Source organism: Urtica dioica, chromosome 6, assembly GCF_054948205.1.
Source record: "Urtica dioica subsp. dioica isolate 48M chromosome 6, U.dioica_male_clone48M_v1_H2, whole genome shotgun sequence".
Taxonomy (NCBI): Eukaryota; Viridiplantae; Streptophyta; class Magnoliopsida; order Rosales; family Urticaceae; genus Urtica; species Urtica dioica.
Window position 1 is genome coordinate 41,007,249 of NC_142761.1, and position 21,608 is coordinate 41,028,856.

Below are 21,608 nucleotides of genomic sequence, written 5' to 3' on the forward strand. Positions count from 1 at the left end.
GAGAAAACGTACTCGAATTACCTTTTTTAAACGGACTCACATCGACGAACAAATGGTATTAAGTTAATTTTTGAATTCGGAGCAAAACTGTGACAAACTTCTATCGGAAAACTCAAAGTTCGGCGGCGTCGCGGGTAGAAATACTCAGCCTTTATGTTTGTGTTCGTATGTAATTATTCAATAAGTCAATATAATATAATTTTTGCCTAAAACTATTACGGTTTTCTGCATGGTTTACATTGCATAAATTCCATTAATGTGTATTTGTGTTTATATATAATTTATTTAATGAAGTATATGCCTTTAATTTTTTTTTTTTTTCGTTGACAATATATACACCTTTATTTGAGGGAGACACTTTCTTATTTTTGTAATTTATCGTGTTAAAATCTGTATTAATTTATTAAAAAAAAAAGTCTAGGGTATTAATCAAGTGTTTAAATCTTTTAAGATTTTGAGGAGGGAGAGTGAGAGAGAGAAGAAGAAGAGTTGTTCATTGCGTTAAACCCAAAACCCAACGAACATCAGAAATCAGAAGTGAACATGTCGGAGGCCGAACTTCGCGATTGCGAGTTCCGGCTCATTCACTGCGGCCTCCTTTCGCCGTCGCCGTCGCCGTCGCCGGCTTCTAATTCCTCTGCCTTGGCGTCCATCGAGTCCGGCCGCTACACCGAAGCCCTCGCCGCCTGCTTGGAAGCCATGTCCACCGATTCCGACGATGTCGAGACCTTACTCCGGCGAGTGGACTCCTTTCTCGCCGCCGGAGGAGACGAGTCCAGAGTCGCCACGGTGATGTGCGCCGCCGTGGCGGCGTTCCTCGCCTTCGTCCAGTCCAACATCACAGGTCCGGCTCTGGAACTGGAAACGGAACTAACGCCTCTCGATCGTCTCATCTCCGACGCTTCAGCCGCCGGACACCTCATGTCCTCCGGCTCCGACCTCGTCGCCACCTTCTCTCATCTCCAGGTCAACTCCTAACAAAATTTCTCATTACTCAGCTCTCTTTTCCTCTGACCTGAGTTTCTATTTTATTTTGAATCTTTGAAATTATAGTACTTAGTGTTAGCCAAGATGTTGCTGATGAGGATCAGAGAAATGCGAACCCGCGGCTTCAAGACCGCGACGTGGTGGCTCGCGAGAGTCGTCCTCGCTCAGCAGAGGCTTCTCGAGGATCGATCCTCGTCTCTCTTCGATCTTTTGCAAGCCCTGACTCGGGACACCTTACAGTGTTTCGGCACGATCGAGGCCATCGCTGCTTATTGGGGTCCCGCTCTGGACATCACCGACTCGGCAGAGCTGCTCGCATTGCTTCATCTCGAGGCTGGGATCATGGAGTACACCTACTCTCGGGTCGATTCTTGCAGGTCTGTAAGTGTGTGTGTATACATACATATATATATATATATATACATATATATATATATATATATATATATATATATATATATATATATATATTTGGATGCGATGCACATGATCCCCACAAGATCTGCGAGATTCGGAGGCGTCCCAGCACGTTCCCCATCCTCGATCTGCAGTGGATGCGGCGGAATCCGTGGAGAGGAAGCTTAATGTAGCGCACCCATTGTTCGAACGGGTCGTGGGCCAGCAATACTCTCGCCCTCCGACATCCATCCATACAGTAGAGAGCGGTGCCGCTCTGTACCCAATCCATGCTGAAATAGTCGGCCTCCTCGCAGCCGGGGAGAGGCAGAGAGGAGTCGATCGGTCCACGCTCTGGACTCCGAACAGAACACCCTTGTGCTAAACTGCTCGTTGAGAATGCTCGTTATGTGGACCAACTTGAAGTGAGTGTTGTCGGGATTGCATGCCAGCCCTAGAAAGTCGCAGCCGTCGAGGTCGTGGTCGCCCCGGGGAAGGAGACTCCATTGCTTCGTCAGCGGATTGCAGATGAACAGTTGGTTGCCGGCGGCGACGTGGACCGCCAATAGACCGCCCCCGGAAGCTAGTACCGTCATGTTTTTCCACCACGGAAAAAACTCGAGGCACTTCTCTTCTCCTCCGCCCCCGATAGAGAGCTCGTACATTGGACTTTCTGAATAGTACATTCTGAACAGCTGTGTGAATTGCATGCACTTCTTATTCTTCTTCTTGAGTTCGTTGAATCTCTGCTTGAAATCGGGGCTGTTGATCAAGCTCGACCATCTCTTGCAGACCGTGCTGAGTAGGATTGCCGTCTTGCAATCCGGGAGCCGAACTAATATCTCCGGAACAATGTCTTCGCAGAGCACGGCCATGCCTGATTTCGAAACATGTTCACAATTTTTTAAGGATAGAATTGTCTATACATTCTATGAGATAAATATGATTTGAAAACATATTATTTAGTGACTTCATACAAGAAAAAAATATAGAAAAAGAAGTAGACGAAATACCTGTTTCAACGGATCGACGAACGAATAACCCTCTTCAGACTTCTATGACAGACAACTCTAGCTAAAATATTTGGCGGTGTCGAGAAGCTGGGATGTTTAAGCATGTGACTTTCTGATTCAGAAGAAGTAACTATATCTATTTAGTCTATTTATAACCTCCGCTTTACTTAAGGATAAAATTGCCTCTACATTCTATGAGATTAATATGATTTCGAAACATGTTGTTTAGTGAATTCGTAGCAGAAAAAGAGAAAACGTACTCGAAATACCTTTTTTTCAAACCAGAAATGCTTTACAGACTCACTAGTTTGAGCTATCCACTCAAGTGTTGACACGTGGACACATTTGTCCACGTGTTAATACTTGAGTGGATAGTTCAAAGTAGTGAGTTGTGCCAAATAGCATTGCTCACTTAATGATCACAAAAGTAAAGTTAGGGATCTTTTTTCGTTTGGTTTGTGAAGTTTAAAAAAAAATTAATTTTAAAAATTTGAAAATTCGTTTGAAGATTTACTGACATTTTGTCTTTTTATTTACATAAATAAATTTTCAAACGATTCTGAAAAATTCTTTGAAGATTTATTGACATCATTGTCAATAAATTATATGCATGTCAATAAATCTTCAACATACCAAATACTTTGAAGATTTATTGACATCCAAAAAATTTATTGTCATCGATATCAATAAATCTTCAAAGAATTTCTCATAATCGTTTGAAGATTTATTGACATTGACGTCAATAAAAAGACAAAATGTCAATAAATCTTTAAACGAATTTTCAGATTCTTAAAACCATTTTTTTTTTCAAATTTTCCAAATTATTAGGTATATACAAGGTATTAGAGGGAGTGAAATCATGAAACACGTTGATATGGACATACAACGCTCTCTCTCATTCTCTTTGCCTCCACGTCAGTTCCTCTTCTTCTCCATCATGATTTCTTCTTCTTCTTCTTCTTCTTCTTCTTCTCTACTCAAAATGACAAAGAAACGCTAAAACCAAACCCAAACTTTAAAGTTAAAGTCATGACAAATAAATCTAAATAATCGCTGGTAAATAGAGAAAGACTCGAAACAAGATTGATTTTAGATGCGTAATTGTTGATTTTCGTTAGATTTGCTTGAATATTTTTTCTATTCATCTTTCTTCCCCGACGAGGAAATCTGTTCATCTTTATAACAATTGTCGTTCAAAAAGCTTAACTGCGACATAACAACGATAGTAAATATACGTAAATAAAAGGGTAATTTAACATAAACCTTTGCGAAAACGGCATAAATATTCAAAGAATAAAGAACCCCACCTGATTCAATCAAAGAAAATCCAACCATCGTGTGAATTGGTGCAATTTTCAGAAGTTTGAATGAAAAAAATGAGCGCTTTAAATAAAATAAGAATAAACAACTATTAAGGAAATATAACTAATAAGGAAACAATATATATTTCAGTTGCTAAAAATAAGGATCCGAAATTAACCACCAAATTTTGTTAAAACTGAATTTAGAGATATTTGAAAATATTCAAAATTCAAATATTTTTGGATTTAAATGCTAAAAGGATACGCTCTGGAATTAAAAAAAAAAATCTGATTGGTCCACGTCATTCGATTGGCTATTTACTTAATGGCCCCGTTTGGCATAAATTTGTTTTTAAAAAAAGTGCTTATATCAAAAACTGTTTTTTTTTAAATTGACAGGTGTTTTGTAAACTATTTATGAAACAGTTGTTGCTGATAACAAAAGTTGATTTAGCGTTTGATAAAATAAATATATTATAGTAAAAAGACTAAAATAAACATGTTCTTAAAAATTAAATAATAATTATTAATATGTTTATTTATATGCATATATATGATTAATATTTTTTTTCTAAAAAAAAATCAAAGAGAAAAAAAAAAAGATAACGTAACAAGACATATTACTATTGGACTCCAACGGCCAACGGCATTTCAATAAAATGCACAAATAATTTTTTTTAACAAGTTTTACTCTTAGATAGAAAAAAGATGAGGCGATGAGAAAAAATTACGTATTATGGTACAAAAATTCTCACAATTTACGAAGGGAGATAAAATTTAAAATATCATACTATTGACTTAGAAACATTTTGTGATATTATGGTAATTTTTTATAGCAAACTTAAAAACTTTATCCAAAAGCTAAGAATATAGCGTTTTATCTCATGTACAAAATATAAAACCGCTTTTGAAGTTTTTTTTTGTAAAAATAGTTTTGTCAAAGAAACATATTGTTAGTGTCCCTCATCAACTTCCTTTTGTTGCCATACTACTTCGTTGTGTATGTATTCTTCTAATTTATTCTATTTATATTGATAACACCGATTTATTTGTATTTATTTAATGACATAAAATAATGAGCGGTTCATATTTTTTCGTAGTTTAAAAGTTATACCATAATTTTTTTAATAATTACTGTAAAATTTTAGTTTCAAATAATTAATTAAAAATATTTACTATGAGGTTAAGTAATATAAAATAATTAATTTAAAGTATTATTTAATGATGATGTTAAGCTTTTGATTTACAAATAAAATAATAAGATGGAAATCATAATGAATTTTTAGACTATCTGTATTTTTCAATAAAGGAAATAGAATAGCTATAATTATAAAATAGGAGCAATTTTTAAAAAATTAACTACATTTAGTGAATTAACTTGTGTCACTAAAGTTCAACCAAATAACTAAAAAATATAACTCAAAACAATAAAGGAATATTTTATAACTAATCTAAAACATGCGTCACTTTTCATGTTTCACTAATATTTTCAAAACATTTCATTAGTAACCATTTCTCTTTTTTGGGACAAAAATACTCTCATATTTCCGAAATTTAGTTAATAATTATTGAAATCCGACCACCAATTATTGAATCTTATCAACAATTGTGCAATTTGGTTAACTGTTACTGAAATCTGATTAACTATTATTGAAATTTGGCCAATAGTTATTAAAATATGATTAAACAACTATTGAAATATGATTAACTGTTGTTAAAATCTGGAACTATTAAAATCTGATTAACAGTTATTGAAATTTGGTTAACTGTTATTGAAAACGGTTATTTATGAAAATTAGAAGGTTCATCTGCTAATGTTGAAAGTTAGTTTTTTTTTTTTTAAAACGAAAAATGGTTATTTTTACCTATTTCCACTATAAAATAAAAATGACATTTGCGGCTGAAGTCACAACTTCAGCCATTCCTTGCATTTGTGTCACTTATTTGCTAATATTGCATTCGTATCACTTATTTGCATTTGTGTCACCTATAGAAAGTCTTAATTACCCTTTTATGATAAAATCAATCTCTCTCAAACTCCCCGGTCAGATCCGACAAGAAGAAGCTCGCCAACTCTTTCTCCTCTCCCTCATCTTCCTCCGCCACCGCAAAGAAGAGGCTGGTTCCGGCGGAGACCACCGGCGACAGCGACGAGAACGCCAGGCCGTCGGGGTTGTGGTCGACGGCGAGGTTCGGGAGGCAGATCGAGAAGGAATCAGGAGTTTGGAGAAGAGGATTCTTCGATCGTCGTCATCGGCGAGGAAGAGGCTGGTTCCGGCGGAGACCACCGGCGACGGCGACGAGAATGCGAGGCCGTCGGGGCTGTGGTCGACGGCGAGGCTCGGGAGGCAGATCGAGAAGGAATCGGGTGTTTGGAGAAGAGGATTCTCCAATCGTCGTCGTCGGCGAGGAATAGGCTGGTTCCGGCGGAGACCACCAGTGACGGCGATGAGAATGCGAGGCCGTCGGGACTGTGGTCGACGGCGAGGCTCGGGAGGCAGATCGAGAATGAATCGAGAGTTTAGAGAATAAGATTCTCCGATCGGCGTCGTTGGCGAGGAAGAGCCTGGTTTCGGCGGAGATCATCGGCGACGGCGACGAGAACGCGAGGCCGTCGGGCTGTGGTCGACGGCAAGGCTCGGGAGCCAGATCGTGAAGGAATCGGGGAAGAAGAGGACGAAGGAATCTGTGTTGATGTATTTGTATTTGTGAAGGAGTATACTTTTTTTTTAAAATATTTGACTGCGAGTCTACTTTTTTGTAATTTGTTCTGTGAGTCTATTTTTTTTCGAAATATTTGACTGCGAGTCTACTCTTTGTAATTTCTTCTGTGAGTCTACTTTTTTTTTCGAAATATTTGACTGTGAGTCTACTTTGAAATCTGCGTAAGGGTATTTTTGTCCTATTTTTTTTTTATCAAAGTGACATCTATGCAACACCTTTTTTCGTCGTGACTCATTTGCAATTTGAAGCCGAGTTTGTGACTTTGATGCAAATATCTCTAAAAAAAGTGGGTCTGATAAGTAAAAAGAAGCCCAAATTATATAGATAAAATATTTAGTAACCCAACATATTAGCGTTCAATCGGTTTCTTTCTCAACTAAAAAAAAAAAACCCTCATTAAAGAAGAAAGAGAAGTAAAAAATAATAGGCAAAATCGTATTTCAAATTCACAAACATCTCGAACAAGCAATATGACTCGCGCGTTGCTGCGGAATAATTAATATATTCCAGTCGGGAGGAAGAATTATATAGAGATATGTTCATAAATATTTAGGTTTGAAAATAATATATTTAAAGTTTTTTTTGAGATATTTTTATCTTTTTGATAAAAAAAATCAATACGAATGAACACTATTTGTGTTTAAGAGTTCAATCTCTTATTTTTCTTAAAATAAAATAAAAATAAAAACATTGTGCAATCTGTTCATTGAACAATATTTTTGTAAGTAAAGAGTATTCTTCTAATATATATATATATATATATATATAATATAATGTGTTAAAACTTAATGTCAATTTGTTAATCGTAAAAAATTACATGGGGTACATAAAAAAATATTATTACAATATAAAAGTGTATATATTTTAATTCTTTTCTAATTTTTGCCTAAAATTAGTACGGTTTTCTGCATGGTTTACATTGCATAAATTCCATTAATATGTGTTTGTGTGTAAATATATTTTATTTAATGAAGTATATACCTTTATTTGTAGGCTAGGGAGACACTTTCTTATTTTTGTAATTTATCATCTTAAAATCTGTATTAATTTATTTTTTTCTAAAAAAAAGTCTAGGGTATTAATGTTTAAATCTTTTAAGATTTTGAGGAGGGAGAGTGAGAGAGAGAGAGAAGAAGAAGAGTTGTTCATGGCGTTAAACCCAAAACCCAACGAACATCAGAAATCAGAAGTGAACATGTCGGAGGCCGAACTTCGCGATTGCGAGTTCCGGCTCATTCGCTGCGGCCTCCTTTCGCCGTCGCCGTCGCCGTCGCCGTCGCCGGCTTCTAATTCCTCTGCCTTGTCGTCCATCGAGTACGGCCGCTACACCGAAGCCCTCGCCGCCTGCTTGGAAGCCATGTCCACCGATTCCGACGATGTCGAGACCTTACTCCGGCGAGTGGACTCCTTTCTCGCCGCCGGAGGAGACGAGTCCAGAGTCGCCACGGTGATGTGCGCCGCCGTGGCGGCGTTCCTCGCCTTCGTCCAGTCCAACATCACAGGTCCGGCTCTGGAACCGGAAACGGAACTAACGCCTCTCGATCGTCTCATCTCCGACGCTTCCGCCGCCGGACACCTCATGTCCTCCGGTTCCGACCTCGTCGCCACCTTCTCTCATCTCCAGGTCAATGCCTGACAAAATTTCTCACAACTCAGCTCTCTTTTCCTCTGACCTGAGTTTCAATTTTATTTTGAATCTTTGAAATTATAGTACTTAGTGTTATCCAAGATGTTGCTGATGAGGATAAGAGAAATGCGAACCCGCGGCTTCAAGACCGCGACGTGGTGGCTCGCGAGAGTCGTCCTCGCTCAACAGAGGCTTCTCGAGGATCGATCCTCGTCTCTCTTCGACCTTTTGCAAGCCCTGACCCGGGACACCTTACAGTGTTTCGGCACGATCGAGGCCATCGCTGCTTATTGGGGTCCCGCTCTGGACATCACCGACTCGGCAGAGCTGCTCGCATTGCTTCATCTCGAGGCTGGGATCATGGAGTACACCTACTCTCGGGTCGATTCTTGCAGGTCTGTAAGTGTGTGTATATATATATATGGATGCGATGCACATGAGTTTATGCCATTTTTCAGCTGTTCTAATATATTCCGAGCTCTGTTGGTTGTTTCAGGTTACATTTCGAATCGGCTGAAGCTGCGGCTGGCCTTGAGCTCTCTGTTACCGGAGTTCTTGGCTTTCGTACATCGCATCAGGTTGTTTTTCAGAATGTGTAGTATTTGATTTTGTCTTTCTGTCTCGACTCTTAGGTTTATTTTATTCAGAATTTTTTTTCTTCTGAAGGATAGGTGGATCCAAAGGCTCAGATGGTACTTGTTGCTAACAGAAACTCGGTGAACAGTCATGGAACTTGCCAACCAGACAGCAACGATCCCGAGAAACGGGGCTCAAATGGCTGCGATCAAGATGGAACCTTTGCGGAGTCTGACATTTTGGTAACCCCGAAGTTGGTAGAGAATGATAACGGGAGTGAGATGGGAGAAGGAGGGGCTCAAGTTGGAGCCTCTGCTGCCCCGTTTAGTGCGATCCATCAGGCTATAATTCTGGCTAAATGTCTTTTAATTGAGAAAAGCACTGCACATGATGAGATGCAAAGTGAGTTCCTTGAAGCTTTATTCGTGTCCTTGACTAAATATGTTTGTGTCCCCGTGTGTGGCTTATGATCACTCTAATGTCACTGCGAATGGTGAATGCCATTTGCTCTGGGGTTTATTTATATCTCATATGTTTCGGAGTACATGTTCTTTCTAGGTTTAAATAGATTGATTATTTTTTTATTTTTTTTTTTTTTTTTTTTTTTTTAATGTGGTCCTTTCCATCTGTAAGTACTCAAAGTTTGAGGTTGGTGTGTTGAGAAGGTATTATGTTGTATTCGCAATAGAAAGGAAAATAAAAAAAATGATGTCACTTCATTTCTTCCTCAGCTTGTGCTGAATCCTTTTTTGTCTTTTAGTAATGCTTTACCCCTAAAGGAATGGATTTGATGTTGTTTTTGCTGTATAGAAATATTATATGGTATATTATATGGTATATGCAAGTTAATTTCTCTGATATATTAGCAATAATGCTCATCTTTGTGGTTTCTCGGCATTTGTTTCAGGATGGGATATGGCGCCGTATATAGAGGCGATTGATGCTCAAAAGTCATCATGCTTCACAGTAAGTTAAAGATATTATTCCGTTGCCAAAGCTAACAACATTTTGGTGGTCTATTCCTAATAACTTCTTGTTCTGAATTTCTAGAGGTAAATTTGCTGACAATCTGATGAAGATTATTGAAGATTAGAGGTGCAGAGACTTGATTTGAATTCTTATACTAAACTGTCAACATCGCTAATATTCCGAGTAGGATTCCCATATTAATTCACTCAATTCAGATGCCCAGAATAATCTCTATTTTCATAAACGTATAGCCCTTCCCAAAATCTTAGATTGTGGTGTTTTGTTCTATTTATATGTTTGTAATCCTGCTAGCCCAAAAATATATTTTGTATTAATTAAGTTTCTAATGATTTTATCAGATTCGGTGTTTTTGTGACTTGTTACGCATTCGATGGGAGTCGAACCGCAGTCGCACCAAGGAGCGTGCTTTAGTAATGATGGAGAAATTGGTAAGTCAACAATCTGTATTTTATTTTTATTTTTATTTTATTGTAATAAATTTGGAGCTGTAAGATTTTGATGGGATTATGTTTAACAATATTAAACTTTGTATATATTCATAAAGATGTAATAGTCTAGCGTAAAAGATAACCACACATATTTTCATAATATTATATCTAATGATATAACTTGTTACTTGTTTCTTAATATATATATATATATATATATATATATATATATATATAACTAGTTACTATACAAGTGCGGTTCTGTAGACATCTGGTTTTCTTATTTTCTCAGGAACATTACAGATGGTTTGCATTACGGGTCTAACGAGAAACTAAAAATATTCTTCGTTGTCTCAGGTGAAGGGGATGTATGAACCTTCTCCAGGAGTGGAAAAAAGGATTCTATTTAGTAGTGGAGTTTGCATCCCACCAATTGCTTTATTGCGGAAGTATGTTGAATTTTTTTATTTGTTTTGTTATACATATATTTCTTCATTGTGATTTCCTGCTGATAGTTGTGATTCTCTTTTTTTTATTCCATATTAGAGAGTATGGTGAATTGTTGGTAAGCTGTGGTTTAATAGGGGAGGCAGTCAGGATTTTTGAGGACTTGGAGTTGTGGGACAACCTTATACTATGCTATCGGTATGGAAATACTTCATGCATCCTTAAAGTCGATTATTGAGTGGGTCATTTTTTTCCTGAACTTGTTATGAGTGAATGTTTTATGAGATGTGTAAAATTTCATTTTCAGGTTAATGGAGAAGAAAGCAGCTGCGGTTGAACTCATAAAGGCTCGATTGTCTGTTGTTCCTAATGACCCTAGGCTATGGTATGTGTCTGCCGTTGTAGATTTATCTTCTTTTTTTTTTTTTTTCTTTTTCTCTCAAAAGGGCTCCATAAAAACTGAAAACCAGATATAAAAAATAGTTGGTGGGATTTTATTCTTTCCCTGGCTCTATAAGTAGTTTCATTTGCTGATGTATTTACTCATAATGCTAGTTTTGACATTGAATTTTCGTTGGTCATAATAGTTGAATGCAGTTAAATTTTTTATTTTTATTTTATAAACTTTATTTTACTATCAAGCGATGCATCACTTAATGATAATATTTATTTTTATAATAACATTTTTTATTGAATGAGACTTCTTCATGACTCAAACCCTACTTTTTTTTTGGTGGATGAATGTGCATACTGCTGGGCTACAAAATAGTTCTATTTATATTTTTAGCATGGATTGTGGATATAAAGCCAAAAAAAAAAAAAGATTCCCGTTAAAGGTATATGTAGTGTGTTATTATATTTCTTCGATAACTTCAATAATAAAGTTCACCCAGAGACAAATTTCAACTGCATCCTTAATCGACATTCAATGGTGGACAATACTACGTCTATTCGGCATTTGTACGGTTAACGGTCTTTCTTATCTTGAGTCTAACTCGAGCCGTGTCATTAGGATATATTTTAAAAATGTTTAAAGGCTTAATTTATCGACATCTTCTTGTATAGTTTCATAATGTGTAGATGCACGAAAATGTTAGTTAAGTTTCCAACATTTTTCATCCCCAAAAACAGAAGGATGCATGTACACAGTATAACTTTTGACTTTGTAGGTGTTCATTGGGGGATGTTACGAATAATGATACTTGCTATGAAAAAGCTTTAGAAGTTTCAAACAATAGATCAGCCCGAGCCAAGGTAGTGTGGCTTCTTTAAGCTTTAGAAGTTCCATCTACATTGTGTCTATTTGCCCTTAAATATGATTCTCTTTTTTAGCGGTCTCTTGCGCGTAGTGCATATAATCGAGGGGAGTACGAGGCATCAAAAGCTCTTTGGTATGCTTTTTAAGGCTATGAATGTCTTCCTTGACAAGATTTTGTATGTTTCTCAGCCGATACAGATGGCAATATTGATCCATAGTGTTGTTATATTGCGTTAATCTTAGGGAATCTGCAATGGCTATGAATTCCTTATATCCAGATGGCTGGTTTGCATTAGGAGCTGCCGCATTAAAGGTAACACAAGGGATCTATATTCTGTTACAGTTATCGGCTTGTGTTTGATGTTTACTTATTAAACATCATCTACCCAGAATTGAAGCTCTATAGCTATTGTCTTTCATTCCGTACTTGATACTGGAAAACTATGCAGGCCAAGGATCTTGATAAAGCACTAGATGGCTTTACTCGTGCTGTTCAACTTGATCCAGACAACGGAGAGGCGTGGAATAATATTGCTTGTTTGTAAGTTCTCTATTTAATTTCTGGACTGTTTTTTACAAGTTTTAATAAACTTTCCGTATCTTTTAAAAATTTTCAACATACTTCCTGATTCTGTCTTTCATATTAGTTCGTCTTCACAATACTCTTTATCAACTTTGCAGGCATATGATGAGAAAAAAGAGCAAAGAGTCATTCATTGCATTTAAGGAGGCCCTGAAGTTTAAGTTCTGTTTCTTCTCGTTGACGTTTTCCTAAACAATAATAGCTGCAGTGCTGTCAATTGGAAGTTTTACTGGTTTTTTTTTTTTTTTTTTTTTTTTTGGTGATAGACGCAACAGCTGGCAACTATGGGAGAACTTTTCTCAAGTTGCTGTGGATGCGGGAAATATCAGCCAGGTTTATGTTCTTATTTATCCTATCTTTTGTTTGTTATTGGCATAAACTGATTTTGAATCGATCATTATAGCTTTGTTGGATACTAGAGCCTATCCACACATCCTCTAAAAACAGAACACTCTTATCCCCTACATCCCAACTAACCTTTATCTCTCCCGAGATAGCCTTTTAATCCACGGATAGCTTAGATAATTATGCTCCACAAGGCGTCAGTTTCTGGTGGGAAACGCTTTGGCACTCTGCAAGGAGGCTTATTGCAATCTTCGAAGGATCTTTTTCTTTGGCCCTTATAGGCTCGCGGGGATGATAATTTTTTGCTGTGTCTCGCCAGGGAAACTGCTCTTTCCTTAAATTCGTACTAGTTGGAAAAAAATAGTCTCCAAAATTTCCCCGAGTCCCCTCGTAGTACTGACTCTCAAACTGCTGAAATGGAAGAGCACCTAAAGAAAGATGAGTTCCTTTGTAAACTGTATTCGAACAACCGGCCCATGGTCCAGGGCTCTATTCCTTACTTGCCAAGAAATATACTTAGTTTCCTCTTCCAAAAAGAAAAGAAAAAAAATAGTTATATTTCAACAAGGTCTAGGGTTCGGTTTCTTGAGGCAGTCTAATGGTGCATAAAATTGATGACGTTCCGTGACAAAGATTGTGGGTGGGGGCCTGAATTTCAGAACCAAAAAAAAAAAAAAAATGCTAGAGGACTTCTTATGAAGCGCTCAGTGATTGGTCGTCCACAAACAGAGATGTTATTGGGCTCTGAAAATTGCAAAACCTTGAGATTTCCTTTGCACTAGGCTTTTAGACTATTAACACAATTTGAAGACTGTGTTTGTGTGCCTTACTGTAGCATTCTTGTTGGTTTCTAAATCTTCGACTCTCTTCCATTTTGTTGATTTTGTAGGCGCTAGAAGCTGTTAGAATGGTTTTGGAGTTGACAAGTAATAAAAGAACTGACCCTCATGTCCTAGACAGAATTGTAACAGAGGTGGAGAAAAGGGTTTTAGCTAGTCAATCTACAACTTCGACGATGATTGAAGATGATACCGATCATGAGCTTCGTGAAGACTCTTCGGAGTATAATACACGCGAAACTGATCAGCTGGTGCATATCCTTGGAAAAGTTCTACAGCTGGTACCTCTTCATTGGTCTCTTTCTTTGGGTTTATGTGGTGTTGAACACTTGCAGTGAGATTCTTATAACACGTAATAATAGTTATATTTAAATAAATATAATGAAAAAAAAAATATAGACGTGGTCTACATGCTGATTTTATTGTACTAGTTGGCTGCATTTGAATATTGAGGAGATATGTGTGTCCTATGTCTTCATTTCAACTTTCTCTTCAGTATTTTCTTTTCAATGAACATGTTTAATTATCTTATCAACAAGTATGGTAGAAAACAAAACTTTTAAATTTGACAAGGTTAAAGCATTGGACATGTCAATAATTTTTTTTTTTTTTTTTTTTTTAGTGTAACATCTTTTAGACCTAATTAAACAGATAAATGGCATATGAATATTTTTTTGGAAGCAACATAAATTCAAAGTTTTGATCTAAATTCATTCCGTGTTTGTTTTCCAATGTAGGCAGTTCGAAGCAGCAACGGAGGAGATATATGGGGTTTATATGCGCGGTGGCACAAACTTAAAGGGGATCTCACAATGTGCTCAGAAGCGCTTCTAAAGCAAGTCAGATCATATCAGGTATATCTTTTGTTATCATCTGGTACAGTCTCTTATCTTTTGTTCATTGTGTCTCATTCTCCTGAAACTCGTGATTACAACCTTAGGGATCCGATACATGGAAAGAGAGTGCACTGTTTAAAAGATTTGCTCGTGCTTCTCTGGAATTGTGCAATGTTTATGTTGAAATTTCTTTATCTACTGGTAGCCGTAAAGAACTTTTCTCGGCTGAGATGCATCTGAAGAATACTATTAAGCAGGCAAGATCCTCTTTTTTTTTTACACAAATAAAAACATCTTGTATGGGCTTATACGGATCTGTCGATTGGGCAGTATCGCCATGCTCTCAAATTGTTTGCCATATCTTGCCTGTTTTTAAGAAACATAAAAGGAAAGGAAGTTATTCATCCTCGGAAGAAAACCTAACAAGAATAAAATCATTTAATCTTAGGCTGAAAGATTTATGGACACAGAAGAAGTCATTCATCTTCAATCTTGCCTCGATGATGTGCGGATGAAAATCCAGTCCCCTGCAGTTTCTTGTTAGTAATGACCCAGGTTAGGCTTGCTTTTAGCTGTCTTACTCTGATGCAATTTCCAGGTTATTCCAATGCCTTGGCATGACAAAACTTGATAAGCTAATTGGTAATTATTTTACAAAAATGCTGGGTTTTTCTTTTATGAATGAAAGGGCAGGTTTGGCGTGCACTGCTTGATTAGTCCTGATATTTATTTGTTGGTGGTGAAATCCAAGACGAACGTATAAAAACACCTTATAACTTAGGCCAATCATCTTATGTGTAACTTATTTATTTAATTTTTTTTTTTGGGTGTAACTTAAGTGTATAAATTATTAAATAATCGTTGTACTACAAATTTTTTTTATTTTTCGTCTAGCTTCTAGTACGAGAGATTTTGCCTCATGTACGGGATATTACATCACATAATTGTTGGACTACAAATTTTGTTTATTTTTCGTCTAGCTATTGGTACGAGACATTTTGCCTCATGTACGGGATTAATGCTTCGCCATTTTTCGTCTAGCTATTAGTATGAGACATTTTGCCTCATGTACGGAATTAATGCATCACCCTTGGTGCATAAATTACGAGTTTCTATTTTTCATACTGAGTTCTGTGTAAAAATTAATGATCATAGCATATGCTATGTAAACCTCTTATTTTTTTTTAAGATACAACTAGTATATAGATAATAGTAATAGTTACACCCAAAGTGTGATGGATTAAAGACTTAGGGTCAATTTTGCGCTAACAAACTCGCAAGCCCTTACCAGAGAATCAAAACCTGGTCATGAGAAACTAACACTCTAGACTTGTAGAGGTCTTGCAAATAGTTCATTTTGTAAATATGGTGAAGAAGATATTAAACTAGGAGATTACAAACTAGACTTATATACAGAGATTACAATCAACTAGACTTATGTGGTTTTGGTCCTCTAGTGTTGGACATGGTTTTTTAGAAGAGTTTTTTTTTATCCTTTCGTTAACTTCCCGTGTCTACTTGATCTCCTAAAAAATTACAAAAAAATATTTATGTGCTCCCAAGTTTAATTGGAGACTTGGTTTACTTTCACAAGAAATCCGGTTTCTTTCCGAAGATCCAAAGTATATTTGCTATGTGAAACATATATATTCCCTTTATGTTCTCAGAAAATTACATTCCTAACAGTAAAAAGTTTACTTGCCTTTAGTAATTTCACCAGACTCCATGTGTTGTTCAATATGAGGGCACACATATCTTCTACAACTGTCCTTTTCCATTTAGGATCAAGCATAACATCGTCAGTAGTCTTGGGAACGGTTAATACTACCGAGACTCGAGATAAATGGTAGGACTGATGGAGCTAACTTTAGATACAATATAAGTTTGGAAATTCGATGATAAGTACACGATCTAACACCATTTTCAGAGAGGCATTGGTAAATCTAGGAGAACGAGTGTTCAAATTACCTGACTCATAATTTGAAAAATATCGATCACCGGTGCAACTTCATGAAATGAAGTACGTTCATACGTTCTCTATCTTTATGAGGATGCAAGGATGCTATGTTCTAGAGTAGGCACACAATTCTTTGTGTGTCGAATCTGATACCATTGATTTTCCAATGGTGGTGCATGACTAGGAGGAATTAATTATTGTGAAGGAATTAATCCGATACTATGGTGAATTAATTGTTGTCGGCTAACATCTAGAAATTCCAGAGGAAGTGTGTCTCATGAGAAACTCGCTTCATCTTGTATCTTCTCCTGAAGCGAAGCCATGGATATATATATATATATATATATATATATATATATATATATATATATATATATATATATATAATACAGTTTGTTTTCGAAAGTAACATCACATGAGAGATATTCTAAATGACGACTCGAGAAGCAAGTTTGTTCTGATTTTGATCACAAAGGTGAACAAAAGCTTGGCAACCAAAAGTTTTGAGAGGTAACATCCAAAGGTATTTGAAATTGGAGAGTTCGTCCAGATAGGATATTGTTGATATATATGATATTAAGTAGCTTCCCCCCCAAAAGCTTGGGAACATGCACTGCAAAATAAGAGAGCTTGAGCTACTTCTAAAACATGAAAGATTTTTTTTCTTCCTTAGCACCGCTTTGTTATAGAGCATCCAAAAGCCTTTGATGTATAATTATTTTATATCAAGTGAGAATTTTTTTAGAACAGAATTTCATTACTCTTTACCATTATTAGTGTATGCGATTCGAATTTTTGTTGGTAATTGTGTTTTTACTATTTTGCGGAAATTTTGAAATACTTAAGCTATTTTGGATTTGTCATGAAAGCGGTACACCCAAGAAACCCGAGCGGTCATGGTCATCGATGAAGGTAAGGAGTCAATTTTTCCCGCGTGATGTATTGAAGACAATAGGTAATAAGGCATATGTACAGGAGGGTAAGAGATTCAAGTATGCTCGGACAATAGCAAATTTGACAATCAAATACATGAGGATCAATAACGTAGAGGATATATAGAAGCATGCGCATTAGATACAAAAATAGGATGAGCGCAAAGATAATACTATATCATTATTGTTAATTTGAAGCGAAAATAGGAGAAACATGAGACACCAAACAAATCTGACCCGTAGAGAAAACCTCCTTAAAAATAATAGAGATTAATTGTGATGAACCTAACACTTTCAATCGTGCTCCAAATCCTCAATCCCAAAATTGAGAAAGAGGAGAAATTAACATGAGACACCATACACATTTCTGAATCATATAGAGAGCCTCCTAAAAAAATAGCACGGCCAATTTTCTAGTTGCTCAATCCCAAAATTGACACGAGAAATGAAAGAAGCAAAAAAAATTGTTATCATACTAGCAAAGATAAGATTTCATTATTATAAGGAAGGGGCATGAATGACATATTTAAGAATATGATGTTGAGATAATTTGGTGTTACAAAATTCAACAACATGAGCGAGAGAATGATCAACGATTTTGTCGCTGCGTGAGAGCTAGCTTGGAAGGCATGTACAAGGGACTTTCTAGGTTGCATTTTTGTGTTTTCCATATAGCATCCAACATTTGTTGTGTAAAAAGATTGCGATTGAAACCGGCTAGGAAATCAAAGACTAGTTCGTTTTAATTTGGCAATGTACCTTAACGTTACACTCAGCACATAAGAGATCATCTTCAAGAAATAAATTGAATTCTTGCCATAATTAAGTCTTGCAATTCGGAGAATTCTGTACAACTAGATTGGATCCTTGCTTGAGGTCTACAAGCTTTGATTGGAAGGTATTATCATTTGATCTTCGGGTCCTTTGTTGAGTTCATCAGCCATATCAACACGGAGCTTTCGGCCATCCAAGTTGTGTAATAAAGGTCGGTGGAGGATCACGAGGAAAGAAGTTCTCCGGTAAGATACCCAAGTTTTCCTCGGCCACAAATGACTATCTTCAAGGATTTTTATTGAGTTTATGAGAAGTGATATTTTGTTTATCTAAATGTATGTTTCAATATTGTCATTCTTTCTTTTTCTTTAATATTGAGTGAGTCACACTTATAACAAGAATTTGAAACCAATATCAAAATAAAAATCAGTTTTTCAATTTTACATATATTCACAATTGTTTAAGGTGAATTCGTCGACAAATACCACTATTTTTTTTTACAGTCTTACGTGTATTTTGGGGTTTTAATAAAATATTAAATGAAATAATTCGTGATATATCATAAAAAAAAGTATTAAAAACTAGGTATGTGTTTGAAATGTGTAGTTTTTGTAGTTGTATATATATATGAACTGAATTGCTAAATGCAATAATAATAATAATAATAATAAAAGATTCTACGACTAAAGTGCAAGTAACTAGCAAAAAGGTCACCAAATCAATTTTTCACATCGAGTAAGTCAGTTAGTGTTTTTGGTTCATCAGCGTACGTATTTCTTCTGTAAAAGAAATTTTAATATATCTATCCAAACAGATATATTGCTAGCATAGCATATATTATATATTTAGTATACTGCTGAAATAAGTAGTAATTATGTGTATTCGAAGTAGGTGAATTAGTATAAGAAAATTAGTGTTGAAAACATGAGCGTAATTTTTTTTTGAGGAGACTGCCCAAAATAAATATTTGCATACAAAGAAAAAAAAAATGGAAAAGAGAGAAGAAAAAAAAAGGTGCAACTAACAACAAAATTACGAAATCACCGGAATATCATTATTCGATAAAGCAATAAGTGATTTCAGTTCGCTGCATTTATTCAATAAATTTAATATATCTTTAACCAAATACTATGCTAATACTTATAGACAGGAATATGAACTAAGAACACAAAAGAGAGAGAGAGAGAGAGAGAGAGAGAGAGAGAGAGAGCTCTTAGGATAATTAAGTTGCCAAAATCAATTGGTTCAGCAACAAGTATAATGAAGAAAGAAAAAAAAAGAAAAAAAAAACATATTAGATATATTATATATGCTAAGAGTTTCAGACATTCGGTCTTCTGACATAAATATGATATGGATATCTGAGTCTGACTAGCTACCAATTTTCACACTCATTAACTTCATCGAGAATGTAAGAACTGAGAGTCATATATCACTCTAATAATAATAATCATATATTAATTAAACTAGAAATTGAATCTCAATCGGAACTAGTTAATTAGAGATAATCCCTACGCCAAGAAAGTCGATGAACGCCACGTCTTTTTGTTCTTCCACAACAGAATCAGCCATTCCCAAAAACTTGACCGATCTCACCAAGTTGTTATCGCTGCTCGTTATCGCTCGACGATCGTCAGAGGCAGATTTCCCAAACCCTGGGTTAACGGCGTTATAACGGTTTAGGGTTTCACGGGCCACAAAACTCCTGCGACCATCGTTGTTGTAATAACGGCCGTGACGATCGCCGTTAAGATCTCCCGACGAGCTTGGCGGCCAAAGCATCTCTATTTTCCGGTGGAGCTTTGGAAACCCTAATTTCGGAGAAGAGACAGAATTAGGAGGGTAACTAGAAGAAGAAGAAGAGTGAGTCGTGAAGCGCTCTCTTTTCCTTCGAGCCATAACGACGTGGTAGTGATTCTTGACGGCGTTATCGGTTCTGCCGTTAAAGTACTTTGCAATGCAAGCCCATTTGTTTCCGTAGATCCGATGAGCAGAAAGAAGCTTCTCTTCTTCTTCGTCACTGAATGGCTTCTTATTGATGTTTGGGTCAAGTTGGTTGAACCATCTCAATCTGCAACTTTTCCCTTCACAAAAAAAAAAAAAATTATGCACAACAAATTTCATCAAACTCATAAAAATAAAAAACTTGATGATAATAGAAAAATAATCAAAATTGAAAGTATACCTGATCTTCCATACAGATGTTCTGCTATGAAATTCCAGTTCTGAGGACCGTATCGCTCGACGAGTTCTCGGAGTTTCTCATCTTCGGCGGGCCGCCAGTGGCCTCGGTAACAATTTTTCCGACCCACCTCGCTGCTGCTACAGCTCGAAGATTTTCCCATTAATTTTTTTTTTCCGGCCCTGATCCCCTAAAAAAACTAGATTGAAGGAGCAAAATGAATAGTAGGCAAGGAGAGAATAAAGTACATCGAACGCTATATATATAGGCAGTAATTAATAAATTAATAATGAGGTTATAAACCTAGCTAGGGCATATGGATGGCATGTCACTTTTCTTGTATTCAATAGGGTTTTGCTATAAATACTTCACTAGTCTATATCCTAAGTATGTATAAAATTCTCAATGTATATATATAGTTGTTTTCTCTGTCAAATAGGTGCAACTTTTTTTTTACTTTCATTATAACCTTATTGAGACTTTGATGAGATGGGATGTCATTGATTGATAATAAAAAATTATACTTTAATTAGTTATCTAAATCAACGATATACAGCTATGTAGAGTCGTGTGGTTAGTTGAGTGTACGCATATACTATTTTGGCCTCGATCCCTAAAAACGTATTATTTAATTTACATTGAAACAGAAGTTCATTATTACATTGTGTGAATTTCTGGGCGTTAATGATAGTAGGTTGTTTACAATTACCACTTTCGGAAGAATGGAAAAAATAAACCATTTTGTTTGTTGTGTATGAATTGTGATGAGGTAAATCCAAACGTACTAAAAGAATTAATTCATTTCCTCAAAATATGTACATTTAGTGTTTTTTTTTTTCTTTCAAGTCTTGATCTGGGCATAGTTCTTGTTAGTTTTGGATGTATTTTGTTGCGTTGTGATTTATGATGGTCTATACAAATATAGTAACGTCCATTTATTTATGCGAGATGGAAGTTGGTAAAAAAAAATCGATTGTTGTAAAAACTATAATATATATATGATTTGTTTTTATCAGAGACTATAAAGTATGATTACTTTGTCGTTAATTAATTTATGCGAAATGCAAGCTTACGCGTGTGTATAATTATACATGCACAATCACAGAAACCTACATGTTTGAAAAAAAAACTTGAAACTAAATTAATATCAGCTGTTAATTAATATATGTGGGAAAAAATGCTTCTAAAACTCCAAGAATTGCAGTATTAACTAACGTAATTTGACCACTTCTAACAGAATGTCTATTTGGTCCCGTGATTTTATATGACCATTTCTAACATTCAAGTGTATAATTTTGTTTGAAAATGTTTTACCTCACGAAATGAAACTACCGACCTCTTAACTAAACTAAGTATTATACTTTAATATTAGGTTAATTTAATATTAGTTGTCGTTATACGTATGTGAAGCCA

At 35.9% G+C, this 21,608-nt stretch overlaps 4 protein-coding genes across 5 annotated transcripts; 2 read left to right on the forward strand and 2 right to left on the reverse strand.

The window, feature by feature from the left end:
• Positions 1 to 462: 462 nt before the first annotated feature.
• LOC149394188 (uncharacterized) lies at positions 463 to 1,572 on the forward strand. The gene is made up of 3 exons (XM_089618278.1): positions 463 to 966; positions 1,054 to 1,364; positions 1,539 to 1,572. The coding sequence occupies exons 1-3, from the start codon at positions 544 to 546 to the stop codon at positions 1,570 to 1,572; spliced, it is 768 nt and encodes a 255-aa protein (XP_089474404.1). The 5' UTR covers positions 463 to 543.
• LOC149394189 (uncharacterized) lies at positions 1,569 to 2,258 on the reverse strand. The gene has a single exon (XM_089618280.1). It carries the CDS (start codon positions 2,256 to 2,258, stop codon positions 1,569 to 1,571), a length of 690 nt encoding a protein of 229 aa, XP_089474406.1.
• A 5,273-nt stretch (positions 2,259 to 7,531) lies between these two features.
• Positions 7,532 to 15,506, forward strand: LOC149394190 (Protein prenylyltransferase superfamily protein). Of its 2 annotated transcripts, XM_089617272.1 has the most exons (20): positions 7,532 to 8,045; positions 8,133 to 8,443; positions 8,545 to 8,626; positions 8,720 to 9,026; positions 9,532 to 9,590; positions 9,953 to 10,042; positions 10,400 to 10,491; positions 10,589 to 10,687; positions 10,797 to 10,874; positions 11,659 to 11,743; positions 11,822 to 11,880; positions 11,991 to 12,060; positions 12,197 to 12,288; positions 12,429 to 12,491; positions 12,597 to 12,663; positions 13,565 to 13,795; positions 14,252 to 14,368; positions 14,455 to 14,607; positions 14,799 to 14,905; positions 15,039 to 15,506. In XM_089617272.1, exons 1-19 carry the CDS (start codon positions 7,569 to 7,571, stop codon positions 14,892 to 14,894), a joined length of 2,628 nt encoding a protein of 875 aa, XP_089473398.1. In that variant the 5' UTR covers positions 7,532 to 7,568; the 3' UTR covers positions 14,895 to 14,905; positions 15,039 to 15,506. The 2 variants fall into 2 exon arrangements, with proteins under 2 accessions (XP_089473398.1, XP_089473397.1); XM_089617271.1 differs by lacking the exon at positions 7,532 to 8,045 and having other exon boundaries at positions 8,172 to 8,443; positions 15,044 to 15,505.
• Positions 15,507 to 19,355: 3,849 nt separating this feature from the next.
• LOC149394191 (uncharacterized) lies at positions 19,356 to 20,358 on the reverse strand. Its single transcript, XM_089617690.1, has 2 exons — positions 20,199 to 20,358; positions 19,356 to 20,097 (listed from the first exon to the last, which is right to left on the reverse strand). The coding sequence occupies exons 1-2, from the start codon at positions 20,356 to 20,358 to the stop codon at positions 19,508 to 19,510; spliced, it is 750 nt and encodes a 249-aa protein (XP_089473816.1). The 3' UTR covers positions 19,356 to 19,507.
• Positions 20,359 to 21,608: the final 1,250 nt, after the last annotated feature.